The sequence below is a fragment of the Salvelinus alpinus genome, chromosome 26, assembly GCF_045679555.1.
Source record: "Salvelinus alpinus chromosome 26, SLU_Salpinus.1, whole genome shotgun sequence".
NCBI lineage: Eukaryota > Metazoa > Chordata > Actinopteri > Salmoniformes > Salmonidae > Salvelinus > Salvelinus alpinus.
The window spans coordinates 4,797,078-4,814,873 of record NC_092111.1 but is presented as its reverse complement, the minus strand read 5'-3'; the positions used below and the strand labels follow the sequence as shown (position 1 = coordinate 4,814,873).

Below are 17,796 nucleotides of genomic sequence, written 5' to 3'. Positions count from 1 at the left end.
TGCCAGCCCAACTAGTCAACCACGTCTGAAAGCAGCTGGAAACCCCAGAGAGTGGGGAGAATCTCAATTCAACGCGTCTGTTGGTTGGTCAGACGTGGAGATGCGTCACTGTTCGAGGGGCGGTGCGCTCCCGCCGGAGGTGATCCCCAGGTTTATAAGTGCTGAGGAGCTCTTTGCAACGAAGCAGTGCTTCACACAGACCAATACCAGCTAGGATTCCTTTTCACAAAATCAAGTCCGATATTTCAAATCAGGCACTAAAATAATTTTAACTTTCAATCATAAACTGAATTTCCGACTCAGCGTTTTGATTTCTTTGCGCTATTCAATTGTATCCAAAAGTTTTTCACTCTGCAGATACGATTTGTATTTTTCTTCGAGTCACTTTTTAATTAATCTACATGTATTTATTATATTTCATTAAGGACATTTTCTATAGTTTCGAGGTTTGTTAGAATATAGCGAGCGAGCATCGCCATCATCATTGGAGGGGTAAAGCGCCGTTTTATGGATATTGGATTACGCAGACAAAAGTTCGATTTCAGACATTCCGTTACCTTGTCTGAAAGAAAAAATGAAATCTGCTGAAGAGGGTGAGTAGGCTGTTACTGTTACGTCTGAATGTCAGACTGTGTGTAAGAGTAATATAGCATTCGTAAACGGTCATTCAATCGACATTTGAACAGATGCTTCTGCATATTGGATAGCTGCCTGTCTTGTCTAGTGGCGCACTTTCTCCTCAGGTGTCAGTCAATGGGTTTATTCTCTGTTTAGATAGCCTACTATTACACAGGTATGACAATGTAATGCAGCGTACTGAATAATGAGATGATTCTAGGATAGGCTACGTCATTGTTATCTTATTCATGGTAGCTACTTACATTTTGAAAGAAATATTTGGTTTCACCAAAAGGTTTATTTAAAGTACCTACTAACATTGTATGTGTTGAAATAAGAAATATGTTGAGATCGCCATAAGGAACGATGAACCTGAAACACATCATTATGACGTCTACATGACATTATGAGGTGCCTCTCCTGTGAGTAGGGAGTGGCAGTGGTGGCACCAAAACTCACATTCAGGAGGGTTTACTCAAATTGGTAATCCATGCCTCAATGCCTCTTCTTGCATGAGTAAACAGACCCCATTTGAAGATACCTTTGCACCAACTGTGCAGTGTTTCAGTGTGCACGTCTAGATTTACTACACTTGAATCAGAGAACATACACAGAACTACCAGTGGTTCTCATCGGTAAAGTGGCATCTTCTGCAATCCATGGAGAAGTTGCATAGAGACATAGCAATGCTGTGACACCACTGTGATGTCAAGGCTGTTACATTGTGATTATGTGGTGGGAGTCGTATACGGTGGTGCAGGGATGTCATGTCTTTATGGTGGTGATTATGTTTCTTAACAGGAGCTCTGGCGACTGCGTACTGCCTGAGACTGGACTAGTCTTAAGAGCTGACTGTAGTAAGATTACTCAGGTCCCTGTACCCTTAACCACCACTTCCCCTATTCTCTACTGTCTGTGCCACATGGGTAGTCAGTCTGTCTCTTATGCCCTCATACCTAGTGGGGGAGCTGGCATCTTGGCTGGCATCATGAGGCTCCCCTGTTGGGTTGAGCTTGCACCTTTAGTCATGCAAACAAATTAGCCATGTGGTACACACAGGTGATACATTTTCCTGTTGCTTTTGAAAATAAACTAGCCAGCAAAAAGTATAGTATTTGGTTCAATGTTTAGATTGCTGTGGTATATAAAACCAGAGGCAATGTGAAATTGGAAAAAAGATCTAGTCTACATCTGCTTTCCTATTGGCTTATTCATCCCCCCTCTTCTCACCTGTAACTATTCCCCAGGTCACTGCTGTAAATGACAATGCGTTCTCAGTCAACTTACCTAATAAAATAAGGGTTAAATAAATAAATTACAGCTTTGGTTATTTTTTGTGTAAATATTTTTGCCACTTACTTGTATACTTGTCACCTTAGTTATTTTGTGAAGGTTGTGTCTTTCAGGGATGGTGTGTTGGTGGTAGTTTTATTTCTGTGGTTGGGGGAAACCCATTTAGTTTTGAGTTCTCTGGTCTTGCTCTTATTTGGATACAGGAACATGTTGTGCTTTTAACCAGGGCAAGGTGACCGGAAGCATGACCGAATACAAACAGTGTAGCTATTCTCTCCGCAAGGCAATCAAACAGGCTAAGTCCCAGTACAGAGACAAAATCGAGTCGCAATTCAACAGCTCAGACACAAGAGGTATGTGGCAGGGTCTACAGTCAATCACGGATTACAAAAAGAAAACCAGCCCCGTCGCGGACCAGGATGTCTTGCTCCCAGACAGGCTAAACAACTTTTTTGCCCGCTTTGAGGACAATACAGTGCCACTGACACGGCCCCCTACCAAAACCTGCGGGCTCTCCTTCACTGCAGCCGAGGTGAGTAAAACATTTAAACGTGTTAACCCTCGCAAGGCTGCAGGCCCAGACGGCATTCCCAGCCGCGTCCTCAGAGCATGCGCAGACCAGCTGGCTGGTGTGTTTACGGACATATTCAATCAATCCTTATCCCAGTCTGCTGTTCCCACATGCTTCAAGAGGGCCACCATTGTTCCTGTTCCCAAGAAAGCTAAGGTAACTGAGCTAAACGACTACCGCCCCGTAGCACTCACTTCCGTCATCATGAAGTGCTTTGAGAGACTAGTCAAGGACCATATCACCTCCACCCTACCGGACACCCTAGACCCACTCCAATTTGCTTACCGACCCAATAGGTCCACAGACGACGCAATCGCAACCACACTGCACACTGCCCTAACCCATCTGGACAAGAGGAATACCCATGTGAGAATGCTGTTCATCGATTACAGCTCAGCATTTAACACCATAGTACCCTCCAAACTCGTCATCAAGCTCGAGACCCTGGGTCTCGACCCCGCCCTGTGCAACTGGGTCCTGGACTTCCTGACGGGCCGCCCCCAGGTGGTGAGGGTAGGTAACAACATCTCCACCCCGCTGATCCTCAACACTGGGGCCCCACAAGGGTGCGTTCTGAGCCCTCTCCTGTACTCCCTGTTCACCCACGACTGCGTGGCCATGCACGCCTCCAACTCAATCATCAAGTTTGCGGATGACACTACAGTGGTAGGCTTGATTACCAACAACGACGAGACGGCCTACAGGGAGGAGGTGAGGGCCCTCGGAGTGTGGTGTCAGGAAAATAACCTCACACTCAACGTCAACAAAACAAAGGAGATGATTGTGGACTTCAGGAAACAGCAGAGGGAGCACCCCCCTATCCACATCGACGGGTCAGTAGTGGAGAAGGTGGAAAGTTTTAAGTTCCTCGGTGTACACATCACGGACAAACTGAATTGGTCCACCCACACAGACAGCGTCGTGAAGAAGGCGCAGCAGCGCCTCTTCAACCTCAGGAGGCTGAAGAAATTCGGCTTGTCACCAAAAGCACTCACAAACTTCTACAGATGCACAATCGAGAGCATCCTGTCGGGCTGTATCACCGCCTGGTACGGCAACTGCTCCGCCCACAACCGTAAGGCTCTCCAGAGGGTAGTGAGGTCTGCAGAACGCATCACCGGGGGCAAACTACCTGCCCTCCAGGACACCTACACCACCCGATGTCACAGGAAGGCCATAAAGATCATCAAGGACAACAACCACCCAAGCCACTGCCTGTTCACCCCGCTATCATCCAGAAGGCGAGGTCAGTACAGGTGCATCAAAGCAGGGACCGAGAGACTGAAAAACAGCTTCTATCTCAAGGCCATCAGACTGTTAAACAGCCACCACTAACATTTAGCGGCCGCTGCCAACATACTGACTCAACTCCAGCCACTTTAAAAATGGGAATTGATGGAAATTATGTAAAAATGTACCACTAGCCACTTTAAACAATGCCACTTAATATAATGTTTACATACCCTACATTACCCATCTCATATGTATATACTGTACTCTATATCATCTACTGCATCTTGCCATCTTTATGTAATACATGTACCACTAGCCACTTTAAACTATGCCACTTTATGTTTACATACCCTACAGTACTCATCTCATATGTATATACCGTACTCTATACCATCTACTGCATCTTGCCTATGCCGTTCTGTACCACCACTCATTCATATATCTTTATGTACATATTCTTTATCCCTTTACACTTGTGTGTGTATAAGGTAGTAGTTGTGGAATTGTTAGGTTAGATTACTTGTTGGTTATTACTGCATTGTCGGAACTAGAAGCACAAGCATTTCGCTACACTCGCATTAACATCTGCTAACCATGTGTATGTGACTAATACAATTTGATTTGATTTGATTTGATTTGTTTACTTTCTGCGTCAGCGTGTCGATGCAGTTTACACTCCATCATGAGCAACACCATCGCAGCAGCTTTCTTTGTAATTAACTGGCGACTACAGTATGTGTTTCAGTGTGTGAGCCAATGAGAGTGTGTATGGACCATAATTCTGACTCATTCCATGTATTTGCTTTTCAGATGCATACAGCCACACCCCCAATGTCAGTCTCTCCCAGGGCAACCCCTGCATGCCTTCCCAATACCACAGTCTCCAGTCTGGCCCCACCATCTCAGTGTCCATCAGCCAGCCTCCCAGCTACGGCGCCCACAACAACATGAGGACAGTGGGTTACTACTCCTCCCCTGGCATCCGTCCAAATGGGGCGCCAGCCCTCGAGAGCCCTCGCATTGAGATCACAGCCTACGGGCAGTTTCCTGAGGACAAGGTTGAAGAGAGCAACAACCTTACTGTGGCTAAACGGGTCAACTCCATCGTGACCCTGACGTTGCCCAATGCAGATGGCTACCGTGACCCCAGCTGCCTCAGCCCGGCCAGCAGTGTGTCGTCACGCAGCTGTCACTCCGAGGCCTCGTCCTACGAGTCGGGCTTCTCCTACAACTACGAAAACTCACCCCAGAACTCGCCCTGGCAATCGCCCTGCGTCTCGCCCAGGGGCTCCTCCTCTCTCGCCCTTCCGGGTGATGCTTGCGCCAATGCGGGCTCCCCCCGGCACTCCCCCTCCACCTCCCCCGGCACCAGTGTCACGGACGACAGCTGGATGGGCCAGCAGGGCTCCAGGCCCAACTCCCCTTGTGGTGGAAAGAGGAAATACAGCTTCAACGGAACCACAACCTCCAAGTACCCCTACTCCCCTAACCACTCCCCCGGGCCGTCCCCTCACACCTCCCCACGCCTCAGCGTCACAGGTGAGTCCTGGATGCCTAACAACACCAACCAGTACACCAACTCAGCCATAGTTGCAGCCATCAACGCTCTGACCACAGACGGTGTGGCAGACCTGGGGGAGGGCATCCCTCTGAAGGCCCGGAAGACCAGCCTGGAGCCTGGGGCAGTCTGCCTGAAGGTAGAGCCTGGAGGAGAGGAGCTCAGCGCTGGGGAGCTCTGTCAGGATGAGTACCCCTTCTCCCGCCTGCCCTTTAAGAAGGAGAACTACTGTGGGGGATTCCTGGATGTGCCACAGCACCCATACTCATGGTCTAAGCCAAAGCAATATGTCAGGTAAGCTGAAGCAAGACTTTGACTGACTGAAAGAATATTCCTTATAAGGTTGACAGCTCCTGACAACGGAAAGTTTTTGAGGTCAAAGTAAGGTCAACTCCGAAATATACAAGCAAAGCATTGACAATCTGCAGTTGTGTCTTGTTACACTGCAAACTTGACATATACTCTCTCCACCTTAGCCCATCTCTACCAGCCCTTGACTGGCAGCTGCCATCCAGCTCGGGGCCGTACAGCCTGCAGATCGAGGTGCAGCCCAAATCTCACCACCGTGCCCACTATGAGACCGAAGGGAGCAGAGGGGCAGTCAAGGCTCTGGCAGGAGGACACCCTGTGGTGCAGGTCTGCTATCCTCCTTATACTAACATACCGTACTCTAATATAGACTTGTCTGGATGTAATACTATTAGCCCCATCACTTCTCGGCTTAACACTTTCTCCGACCTGAGTGAGCTCCAAAAGTATTGGGAAAGTACATACGTTTTTGTGCATTTGCTGTTTGTTTTGGTTGTGTTTCAGATGATTTTGTGCCCAATAGAAATGAATGGTAAATAATGTATTGTGTCCTTTTGGAGTCACTTTTATTGTAAATAAGAATAGAATATGTGTCTAAACACTTCTACATTAATGTGGATGGGATAATTAGGGATAATCCTGAATGAATCGTGAATAATGATGAGTGAGAAAGTTACAGAAGCACAAATATCATACCCCCAAGACATGCTAACCTCTCACCATTACAATAACAGGGGTTAGCATTTTATATCATACCCCCAAGACATTCTAACCTCTCACCATTACAATAACAGGGGTTAGCATTTTTTTGGGGGGGGGGTGATATTTGTGCGTTTGTAACTTTAAAATCCAAAGTGCTGGAGTACAGAGCCAACTTAAATTGTCACTGTCCCAATACTTTTGGAGCTCACTGTATTTCTCCGATCACTTTCTTTCCAATCTATTTATATCACCAGCGCTTAAATAGATTAGTGGTTATGTGTTTTATCATTACACGTCTGTGATGTTATTTGAAAGACGTAATAGTTCTGAATGAAATGCCATAGGTATGCTATTAGATAGACCAGTCCGCTCAGTCAGTTCCTGTCCAGACGAGGGTGACTCAAACTTTTCCATTACGTCTGAAGTGCAGACAGACAGTCGCAAAGCGACGTAGTGTGGCCAGTAAAAGCTTAGTCATGAGCTTAAACCACAGTGGTCAACTCTGGTGGTCAACTCAGAAGAAGTATTGAGTAATTGTAATTCTTGGACTACAAGGCCGGTCTTCCCAATCATTGTACCACATCACTGATTTGACTTCAACCTCTGAATAAACCACAGTGTCTACGCCGAGAAGAGAAAGTGAGCCCTCCAAGGTTTCAACAGGCAACGTTTACATGTGTTGAATAGTACCTGGACGGTTGAACTTCTCACATATCCTCGTGTGGTAACACCACAAAGTTTGCGACCAACCTGGGATTCTAACCAGGAAGGCTACAGTGGGGCTGAATGGGAACCTGAGAACGTAGCTAGCTAAGCGTGTTGTATGGTCCTGTGTGTCTAAACGTCACAATTCACATCCGTACTGGGTAGCATGTTTTTCTCTGTGATTAGGTGCTAATGATTTAATGACATGGGCTCTGGGTTACTCTCATCATGAAATAGTGTGCTCTTTCAAAACCTCCACCTCCCTCCCCTTCTCTTCCTTCCCTCCCTCCACCAGCTTCCGACCAAACACACAGGCTTCCCTTTGTTTAGGAAAGTTCCCGTCTGTAATGCTGACATCATCAACAGTGGCGTCCTGTGGAGGCGTCCAGGCCGGGCTCAAACCACACACGTTTCTGGCAGCCTGAGAGAGATGTTAGAGGGAGCCTAAGACCACTCAATCTCTCCCTAGCTTCCTGATTACATGGTACACTGTGGGCTGTGGAGCTGTGGACACTGGCTGACTGGCCCTTCTCTCTTGCTCTTCCTCTGAGTCAAACCTTGCCCAAACTGTACAGAGTTTGTTCTCGAAGTCACTCTGGTTCCCTCCATGTCGAGCACAGCTAAGCCTGGTGTTTTCTGTTCTTTTCTAATGCCACAGCTGCTGCCGCTGCAGACCACACGCGCCATTATACAGATGGCAGACTGAGTTATGCTCTCCTAAAGGACTGCATGTTCTAGGTTTTAGGCTTAGCTTTCATAGCTGGGTCCGAGGGAATACCCCATACTCAAGTCTGTGGGGTCTTTTAATGGCAAACATCATTAAGTGATGTCAAATAAAGTGAGTGAAAATATCTAAAACTGGCCAGAGATAATACTGTAAACCACTGATAGATTCATTTCTCATTAGCTAAGTGTTGATTTTCTTAATCTTAACTATGAACGTCATGTAACCATGTTATTTTAAATGATAATGCTTTTTTTATGTGTTCAAGAAAACGAAATTTGAGGTCATGTGAACCATATTTTCAAAAGCACGATAGGACTGTGAAGTCAGCTGGAGGGGTGGAGAGAAAGAGAGAGAGAGGGTGCCCCTGTTGCCCTATTCCCTCTCTCCCTTTTTAATCTCTTTCTGGTGCCATGAGCGGCCAGTCTTGACATTCCTCTAGTATATGATAATACGATCTAGGGAGGGGAGTAGGGCGGCACTGCCTGTGCCGAAAACAAGCGTCCTCCAGTGGTGATTGTTACAGGGAGCTCCATAGTTAGGGATGTGGTAGTCGCGGGAAGCAAGGGACCACTGCTTCCCTGGAGCCCGTGCTCGTGACAGACATCCCCAGGTCCCCGCTGTGATGGAAAAGCACCCAAATGCTTACACAGTAGTCATTCATGTTGGTACAAACAACATCAATCTTCACAAAGCAATTCAAAGATGACTTTATAGGGCTTACAGATAGGCTAAAGGAGACAGAGAAGTGTTTTTTCTTTCCCGGGCCTCTACCAACAATAGGTCACGGAATGGAAGACTTTAGTCGTCTCCTCTGGCTACGGTACTGGCTTACATTCTACAGTTACCAATGGATTTGGAGTACATTGACAATTTTGACTACTTTTGGGAGAGGCTACAGTTTAACAAGAGGGATGTCTAGCATCCAAATAGGAACTGGGGGAAAGTTATCTTGTCCAACATCGAGGAGGCTCTTATAAAACATTGAGTTAATGACAGCGCAACCCCTGCTCAGGTAATTCTTTCTATTCCCCACTATTTCACAGCGTTGTCATCGTACTGCTACCATATTCCCAGGGGTATTGTCAGTAATAATCTTGTGTTAGCTCTGTTACTGTTCGCCCAATGGGAAGCCCACTGTGGTAAGCTCATCCAGTGCTAATACTTCAAATACCATAAATATGTTTTTCAAATCACGAAGAGGGCTTGGGCTGTTACATATCAAGTTTGATGTCAAAGATGGACCTTCTTGATATTTCTTGGTGCGTGAACACGAGCCCAGATATTGTGGTTCTGACAGAGACTTGGATAATTGACTCGATCCGAAAATCGAACATTGACATTGCTGATTACAACATCTTCAGGTGTGACAGACTGAAAAAAAGGGGGAGGGGTGACTATATACAGTTGAAGTCGGAAGTTTACATACACCTTAGCCAAATACATTTAACTCCGTTTTTCACAGTTCCTGACATTTAATCCTAGTAAAAATTCCCTGTCTTAGGTCAGTTAGGATCACCACTTTATTTTAAGAATGTGAAATGTCAGAATAATAGTAGAGAGAATGATTTATTTCAGCTTTTATTTCTTTCATCATGTTCCCAGTGGGTCAGAAGTTTACATACACTCAATTAGTATTTGGTAGCATTGCCTTTAAATTGTTTAACTTGGGTCAAACATTTTGGGTAGCCTTCCACAAGCTTCCCACAATAAGTTGGGTGAATTTTTGGCCCATTCCTCCTGACAGAGCTGGTGTAACTGAGTCAGGTTTGTAGGCCTCCTTGCTTGCACACGCTTTTTCAGTTCTGCCCACAAATTTTCTATAGGATTGAGGTCTGGGCTTTGTGATGGCCATTCCAATACATTGACTTTGTTGTCCTTAAGCCATTTTGCCACAACTTTGTAAGTATGCTTGGGGTCATTGTCCATTTGGAAGACCCACTTGCGACCAAGCTTTAACTTCCTGACTGATGTCTTGAGATGTTGCTTCAATTTATCCACATAATTTTCCATCCTCATGACGCCATCTATTTTGTGAAGTGCACCAGTCCAGCCTGCAGCAAAGCACCCCCACAACATGATGCTGCCACCCCCGTGCTTCCCGGTTAGGATGGTGTTCTTTGGCTTGCAAGCCTTTTTTGCTTGCAATCAACTCTTGTGGCATCATGCACTCTAAATATCACTATCCCCCCAACAATTGAGCTTTTGGTTATAGATGTGGCCATAAGCCAAAATACACATTAATCTGTTGTGGGAATTTACCCCCCCCCCTGCACTAGCGGAGCGTTGTTGGTCCTATTTCTGAGTGTTTTAAACGTGTTATGTCATCTGAATTAGTCGTTTTGGTTTTTTAAAATTTAGATTGGCCTACCCCTCTTAAATTGCTTGTAAATAGTGTATGCTTTTATTGCGTTGTATGATTGTGTGCAGAGCGCCCTTGAAAAAGACGAATTGACCTCAATAGGATTCCCTGTTTAAATAAATGTAAATAAAATGTCAAAAATGGTATGGCAACTCCTTTTTAAGTTAATGCATAAAGTAGACTATCGTAACTCAATGGCTTTGCTGCCTTTGCTTCTTTTCTTTTTTTACTACGTCAGTCTGACCCCCCCCATGCTAAGTTTTCTCTGCTAATGCCTCCACTGTCATAGCGTACAGATAACATGCATAGCTCCACACTCTGTGTCGGTTGTAGTCTCTATTATCAGGTTTCAGAGTGGGTATTTAGGCTCCGTGCCTTTGCTCGGCTTTCTGGGTGGCTGTCAAGCAACACCTCTGGAGGTCTGGGATTCTTTAAGAACCGTTTTGTACCGCAGCCGTTCCGAATCCTGTCCAATTAAATCATGATGTGATTGTCTCGCTGATAAAAAAAGTTAACTCCGTCCACCGCTACAAAAATCTATCCCTGACCTTGGTCAATGAGAGCATGTGTAAGTGACATGTGTTTCGTCCCAAATGGCACCCTATTCCCTCTATAGTGCACTATTTTTGACCAGGGCCCACTGCACTACTTTTGACTAGTCAAAAGAAGTGCACTAAATAGGGAATAGGATGCCATTTGGGAGACTGGTCAAAAGAAGTTCACTAAATAGGGAATAAGATGCCATTTGGGAGACTGGTCAAAAGAAGTGCACTAAATAGGGAATAGGATGCCATTTGGGAGACTGGTCAAAAGAAGTGCACTAAATAGGGAATAGGATGCCATTTGGGAGACAAGCCTAACCTTTAGTTCACTGTAACCCGGGCTTAGTTCTGTCAGCAGGGTAAACGACCCTGTGAAATCGCAGGGACGTTTGTCTCAGATGGGTAACTGGCTCTTGGGCAGCCAGCGGAACGCTGGGGACGGAGCTACTGTAATATCATGCTGTGTCGCAGCCTATCAGTACTGACACGGACTGACATTGATGGAGGAAATATGTGTATGGGTTGTTGGCCTTGGATATGTGTTTGAAAGGTATCCCTGGGTTTTTTTAACAAGTTGTCAAGAGTTGTGTGTGTGTGGGGGGGTGCTAGATACCAGACATAAGTTGTTTCTTATCTATTAACATTGTAAAACAAATTCCTATTAACCGTTGTTGATTGGCAATAAGTGATTCATTTAATACAATTGAATGGAATTGAATCTCTATGTCTTCTCCCTCCAGCTCCAAGGCTACATGGAGAGTGAGCCACTGACCCTGCAGCTGTTCATTGGTACGGCAGACGACCGTCTCCTGCGGCCCCATGCCTTCTACCAGGTCCACCGCATCACCGGCAAGACCGTCTCCACTCCCAGCCACGAGGTCCTGCAGTCCAACACCAAGGTGCTGGAGATTCCACTGCTGCCCGAGAACAAAATGCGCGCCATGTGAGTAGTGTGAGAGTGTGCTTGTATTTATTCGCCTCTGTCTCTGTCTTTTTTGTTGTGCCTATCAGTCAGTCAGACGTCTGTGCTCCTCCTCGAGCAACTCAAATGATGAGTGAACATCTGTAGAGTTATGTCCGTGACGGCTGATCAGCACCAGCTTGAGTGTGTCTGTCTGTGTGTGTGTGTGGGTTTGTGTGGACTGGATCACCCCTCTGTACAGATGGATGGGTTTCCCATTACACGGTATTATAATCCCTGGAGCTCATATTACAGGGGGAACCTCAATGCTGCTAACTGGGGTCTGTCTAGGCAGTAGCAGTTCTACTGCATTTTAATGGATGTAACACTTAAACGTATAGAACCATTTTCACTTCAGTGTTTGGTTTCAGTAGTCTTTCTGGAGAACACACCTTAAAGTGATTTTATTTGATTTATTTAACTGGGCAAGTCAGGTAAGAACAAATTCTTATTTACAATGACGGCCTACCCCGGCCAAACCCTAACCCGGACGACGCTGGGCCAATTGTGCGCCGCCCTATGGGACTCCCAATCACGCCAGTTGTGATACAACCTGGAATCGAACCAGGTCTGTAGTGACGCCTCTAGCACTGAGATGCAGTGCCTTAGACCGCTGCGCCACTCGGGAGCCCGAAATGTGATGTTTGTGTAAGCAAGGGGTTTATACATTTTGAAGTATATTCCCATGTGACTTCCTATATTTTATGCAAGTAAAATAATATATCACAAGGATTAATTCATCGTGATCTGGGAAGTTACCAGTAGTAGCATGTCATCAATTATGGTAAAGTTTTAATCAACTTGAACACGTGACAAGTCTTTCAGTATTATTTGGGCACCAATGCAACAACTTAATTTGACTCGATTAGAGATAAATTCAATGCTTTTGTTACCAATGACCGACTACACTCCAAAAGCCAAACACTCTTAACATGGGCTGCATGGGGTTCAATGGAGAAACATTTTTCCTCCTGAGATTGGCATTGAGTTGAACCCTTGGCACAGTTGACTGAGACTTCGTCTGTGTCCGAAATGGCACCTTATTCCCCATAGGCTCTGGTCAAAAGTAGTGCACTATATAGGGAATAGGTGCCATTTGGGATGAAACCCTTCTTTTCAGGCGTTTTATAGAGACTAGAGACGCCTCAGTAGCCTCAGCCTGTGCTTTGTTCACTCATCACACCCCAAGCCGTCTGGCTGTGGGCGGAGGGAGAGCCGTCTGGCTGTGGGGTCCTTAGCCTCAACACCTGATTGCCTCACCAGCGGAGCAGCCCCACCTGATTGCCTCACCAGCGGAGCAGCCCCCAGTGATTGACAAAAAACTTTCGGGAGTGTTCAGTTAGTGTAAAAGTTGACATTAACTACATTATAAGGAATGTAGCACCGAGGAGTACTGCCATGGAAAAACGAACATTTGTTTGTAAAAGCTAACGCCAAAAAGTCTGAAATGTTAAAAGTGAGTGCAGGGCATAAACAGGAGGGAGGGGGGTGAGAAATGAGACATTTATAAAGTGTCTGATGAATGCTCGGAGACTGTGTAAAAAGCATAATTACAGCCAATTGGCTGGCTGGGAGAGCCATAGAGGGACCAACATTGGATCAACATCCCATGGGTGTTCTCTTTTGGGCCATTAAAAAGCTATTTATGAAACTATTAACATTCACAGCAGTTTGGGTTGCTGAAGGGGGTTGGAACAACCTGAAAGCAGTGGTCGCTGAGTAAACCGTCCATTGAGTATACGGATGATAATCCTCCACTGAAATCCCGTTGTCTGATGAATCTATTGATCTACTCTACGGTGAAATCCCTTTGTGGCGCTGGAGAGAAACTCTTAAACCATACCTTAATTAGCCGAGTGTTGATATTTACTGTATGTGGTAAGTGTCACAGGGATAATGATGGGATCTATCTGACGTGACGATAGCTACGAGCCTCTCTGAGGTCTAACTCGGTTTCTTCTCTATCTGTTTCATCTAGAATTGACTGCGCCGGCATCCTGAAACTTCGCAACTCGGACATCGAGCTGAGGAAGGGCGAGACGGACGTCGGGCGTAAGAACACACGTGTGAGGATGGTGTTCCGGGTTCACATCAACCAGCCCACAGGAAGGACATTGTCCCTGCAGGCTGCATCCAACCCCATAGAGTGCTGTGAGTACACCTTCACTATCAGACCTGCTTTAAAATGTATGGATGCCTTTTTTGGGGCTGACATCCATGCTACGAAGAGTCTTTCACGTGAACAATTTTTCCAATTGTGCAATGTCTTATACAGGGGGGAAATGGTTTAACGTGGCAGATAATTTTGACTTTGGTGATAAGCACCATTGACCTTGAAAGAACTCGATATAAATCTGAGCAGATCGGGTAATCTCATGGGTTTATGGCTGAGAATCACACCACAAGTTCTATGAGGTAAATGAAAAATGTGGTTAAACCATGATCTCAGCTCTTAAGAAGAGACCATTGTCGGTCGCTGATACACTGCCACAAAACTGTTATTAACTGAGACTCTTTATTTCTATTGTCGAGAATAATTGTCAGAAAGGTTCTTTGCCAGATTATTTTTTTCCTTTGCCAACATTAGACTTTTATTAAGGAATATAACACACTTCAAGGCGGTTGAAGTTAACCAGGAGGTGATGGCCAAGTATGATCATGATGCCAAGAAATTATTTGTAAAAACAATAATTTGAGAAAACGATACAATAACAAATACGAAATGGATCCATGCCCTCACCCTCAGGTCAGAGGAACCCTATGTCTCGAGAGCTAATGGCTCATGGCATTGCTAGTTGTGATGATTCTTTTAAGAGTTGTCAAGCTTGTGAAAATGACTTGGTCTGGATGCTCGGGGCTGCATGGGGAATGGGTTTGTGTTGACTCGTTCGTGAGGATAGTGTTTGTCCCCCCTCCTACAGCCCAGAGATCAGCCCAGGAGCTGCCCTTGGTGGATAAGCAGACCTTGGAGACGTGCCCTGCTGCTGGAGGAGAGAGGATGCTCCTCAGCGGACACAACTTCCAGCACGACTCCAAGGTGGTGTTCATGGAGAAATCCCAAGGTAGGAGCTGGAGATGAAGCAGGAGCTAACGCAGTGCAGATGTAGCTGTATGTGGGTTAGTGTGCATGTGTATGTATGTGCATGTGTCTACACAAGTGTGTGTGTGTGTGTGCGCGCGTGTGTGTGCTTGCACGCTTGTGTGTGTGTCTACTCAAGTGTGTGTGTGTGCGTGCTCCAACTCCCTTCCTCTCTCTCTGGGTTGGAGAAACCTCAGGACTACTCCCTCCCTCCTTCCTCCCTGCTCTTCCCCCGCCGTCAAAATATCCCCCATCCTGCCAGAGTGCCACATGTGGTGCACATTAATGCGCTGTATTTTTAACACAGCAGATTTACATTTGCAGAAGTTTCCATTGCCTGTTCAGCACAGGAATGGATCACAAATGCACTATAGGCTGTGTGTGCTGCTTTGCTGTCCCTCACAGTTCTGTATTTGTTTCCTATCCTCTCTCTAAGCCCTCTCAGTTAGGAAGGAGAGAGCGAGGGACTGCTCCGAGATGTTGACGCTTAGGGTTTACTAACAGCAATGTCCTTGATTTGCTTTAGAAAAGTAACTTGAGGTATGGTTTGGGCCAAGGTTGTGCAATGTGAACATATCTAATTGTATCGCTCGGTGAGTCACTCAGAACAGAGGGGAATCCGTTGCCATTGTTCCACCTGTGAGGAGAGGAATTCTAGGTGGGTTGGGTGGGGTCTCAAGCCCCACTGTTATACAATACAGCAGTGTGAGATTTTTTTCAAAACAAGAAGTGATTGTGTGAGAGCTTTGCTATATCTCTTTCTACATCTCTTGATTTCTCCTAATCTCTTCTAGCTAGGAACTAGGGGATTGCTATTGATTTATGTATGTGAAATTCAAAATATTTACCTTGCCTAGAATTCTACATAACTCCCTTTTTGGTTTATAGTTTTTTGTCATTTTGAAGAAGATCAGTGGCTCCCTCAGATCTGTTGAGGTTTAGCAGACTGTCTTTAGGGCCTAGTGCAGCCTCTGGGCTGGCGTTGATGCTCCCTTGTATTTGATGAGGGTTTCCCTGCATCTGGCACTAGAATTAGGATTCCTGGGCAATCCTACCATGGAAACACCCTTAAGCCAGCCTTCCACCCCTTCTCACTCTCCTCTGCCTCCCTCCCTCCATTGAGTCTCCCTTTCAGCCTCAATATCCCAATTCATTAACACTGTGTGCTGTGGAATACCCTGTGAATCTTCAGTTCTGCTGTTGCCCTGTCTCCAGTGGTGTAAAGTACTACTTAAGACGTTTTTGGGGTATCTGTACTTTACTATTTATATTTTTATAATTTTACTTTTACTTAACTACATTCCTAAAGAAAATATTGTACTTTTTACTCCATCAATTTTCCATGACAACCAAAAGATTATAATGGCGCCGGAGGAGATGGCTGCCGTTTTACAGTCTCCTAACCAATTGTGCTATTGTGTGTGTTTTTTCGTGTTATTTGTAACTTATTTTGTACACAATGTTTCTGCCACTGTCTCTTGTGACCGAAAAGAGCTTCTAGATATCAGGACAGTGATTACTCACCTCGTCCTGGACAAAGATTTTTTCTTTAACGAGTCGGACACAAAGGATTTACTTCAGACACCCGACAAGGCCCAAATCACTGTGATTTGCATGAGAAATAGATAGAGATATCGGGGACGTAGGTTGGGGTGCCTTGTAAGGATCCAACGGCGAGTGGGTAATCTGCCTCTGCGATCAGTCCTATTAGCCAACGTACAATCCATTGGATAATCTCCGGTCTCCGGCGCCGACAGGGATGGCCGCCTCGCTTCGCGTTCCTAGGAAACTATGCAGTATTTAGTTTTTTTACGTGTTATTTCTTACATTGTTACCCCAGGTAATCTTAGGTTTTATTACATACAGTCGGGAGGAACTATTGGATATAAGAGCAATGTCAACTCACCATCATTACGACCAGGAATACGACTTTCCCGAAGCGGATCCTCTGTTTTGCCCACCACCCAGGACAAGGGATCGGATCCCAGCCGGCGAACCAAAACAACGATGCGGTCGTTGGGGCAGCCGAGGGGCAGGTGAAGCGGTCGTCTGGTCAGGCTCCGGAGACGGGCACATCGCGCACCACTCCCGAGCATACTACTCGCCAATGTCCAGTCTCTTGACAACAAGGTAGGCAAAATCCGAGCAAGGGTAGCATTCCAGAGAGACATAAGAGACTGTAACGTTCTTTGCTTCACGGAAACATGGCTCACTTGAGAAACGCTATCGGAGTCGTTACAGCCAGCTGGTTTCTTCACGCATCGTGCCGACAGAAACAAGCATCTTTCTGGTAAGAAGAGGGGCGGGGGGGTATGCCTTATGATTAACGAGACGTGATGTAATCATAACAACATACAGGAACTCAAGTCCTTCTGTTTACCTGACTTAGAATTCCTCACAATCAAATGTCGACCGCATTATCTACCAAGAGAATTCTCCTCGATTATAATCACAGCCGCATATATCCCCCCCCAAGCAGACACATCGATGGCCCTGAACGAACTTCATTTGACTCTATGTAAACTGGAAACCACATATCCTGAGGCTGCATTCATTGTAGTTGGGGATTTTAACAAGGCTAATCTGAAAACAAGACTCCCTAAATTCTATCAGCATATCAATTGTGCTACCAGGGCTGTCAAAACTCTGGATCATTGTTATTCTAACTTCCGCGACACATATAAGGCCCTCCCCCGCCCTCCTTTCGGAAAAGCTGACCACGACTCCATTTTGTTGCTCCCCGCCTACAGACAGAAACTAAAACAGGAAGCTCCCGCGCTCAGATCTGTTCAACGCTGGTCCGACCAATCTGATACCACGCTTCAAGATTGCTTCGATCACATGGACTGGGATACGTTCCGCAATGCGTCAAACAACAACATTGACGAATACGCTGATTCGGTGAGCGAGTTTATTAGCAAGTGCATAACGTTCCCAAACCAGAAACCGTGGATTGATGGCAGCATCCGCGCGAAACTGAAAGCGCAAACCACTGCTTTTAATCAGGGCAAGGTGACCGGAAACATGACCGAATACAAACAGTGTAGCTATTCCCTCCGCAAGGCAATCAAACAAGCTAAGCGTCAGTATAGAGACAAAGTAGAGTCGCAATTCAACGGCTCAGACACGAGAGGTATGT

General features: G+C 45.9%; 1 protein-coding gene across 1 annotated transcript in view; it reads left to right on the top strand.

The window, feature by feature from the left end:
* Window positions 1–202: 202 nt before the first annotated feature.
* Window positions 203–17,796, top strand: part of LOC139554486 (nuclear factor of activated T-cells, cytoplasmic 1-like) — a 70,954-nt gene continuing 53,360 nt past the window's right edge. Inside the window, exons 1-6 of the mRNA XM_071367301.1 lie at window positions 203–593; window positions 4,526–5,567; window positions 5,750–5,909; window positions 11,358–11,560; window positions 13,557–13,729; window positions 14,500–14,640. Of these exons, the coding sequence (XP_071223402.1) occupies window positions 575–593; window positions 4,526–5,567; window positions 5,750–5,909; window positions 11,358–11,560; window positions 13,557–13,729; window positions 14,500–14,640 (1,738 nt within the window). The 5' untranslated portion in view covers window positions 203–574. The remainder of the gene's footprint in view (window positions 594–4,525; window positions 5,568–5,749; window positions 5,910–11,357; window positions 11,561–13,556; window positions 13,730–14,499; window positions 14,641–17,796) is intronic.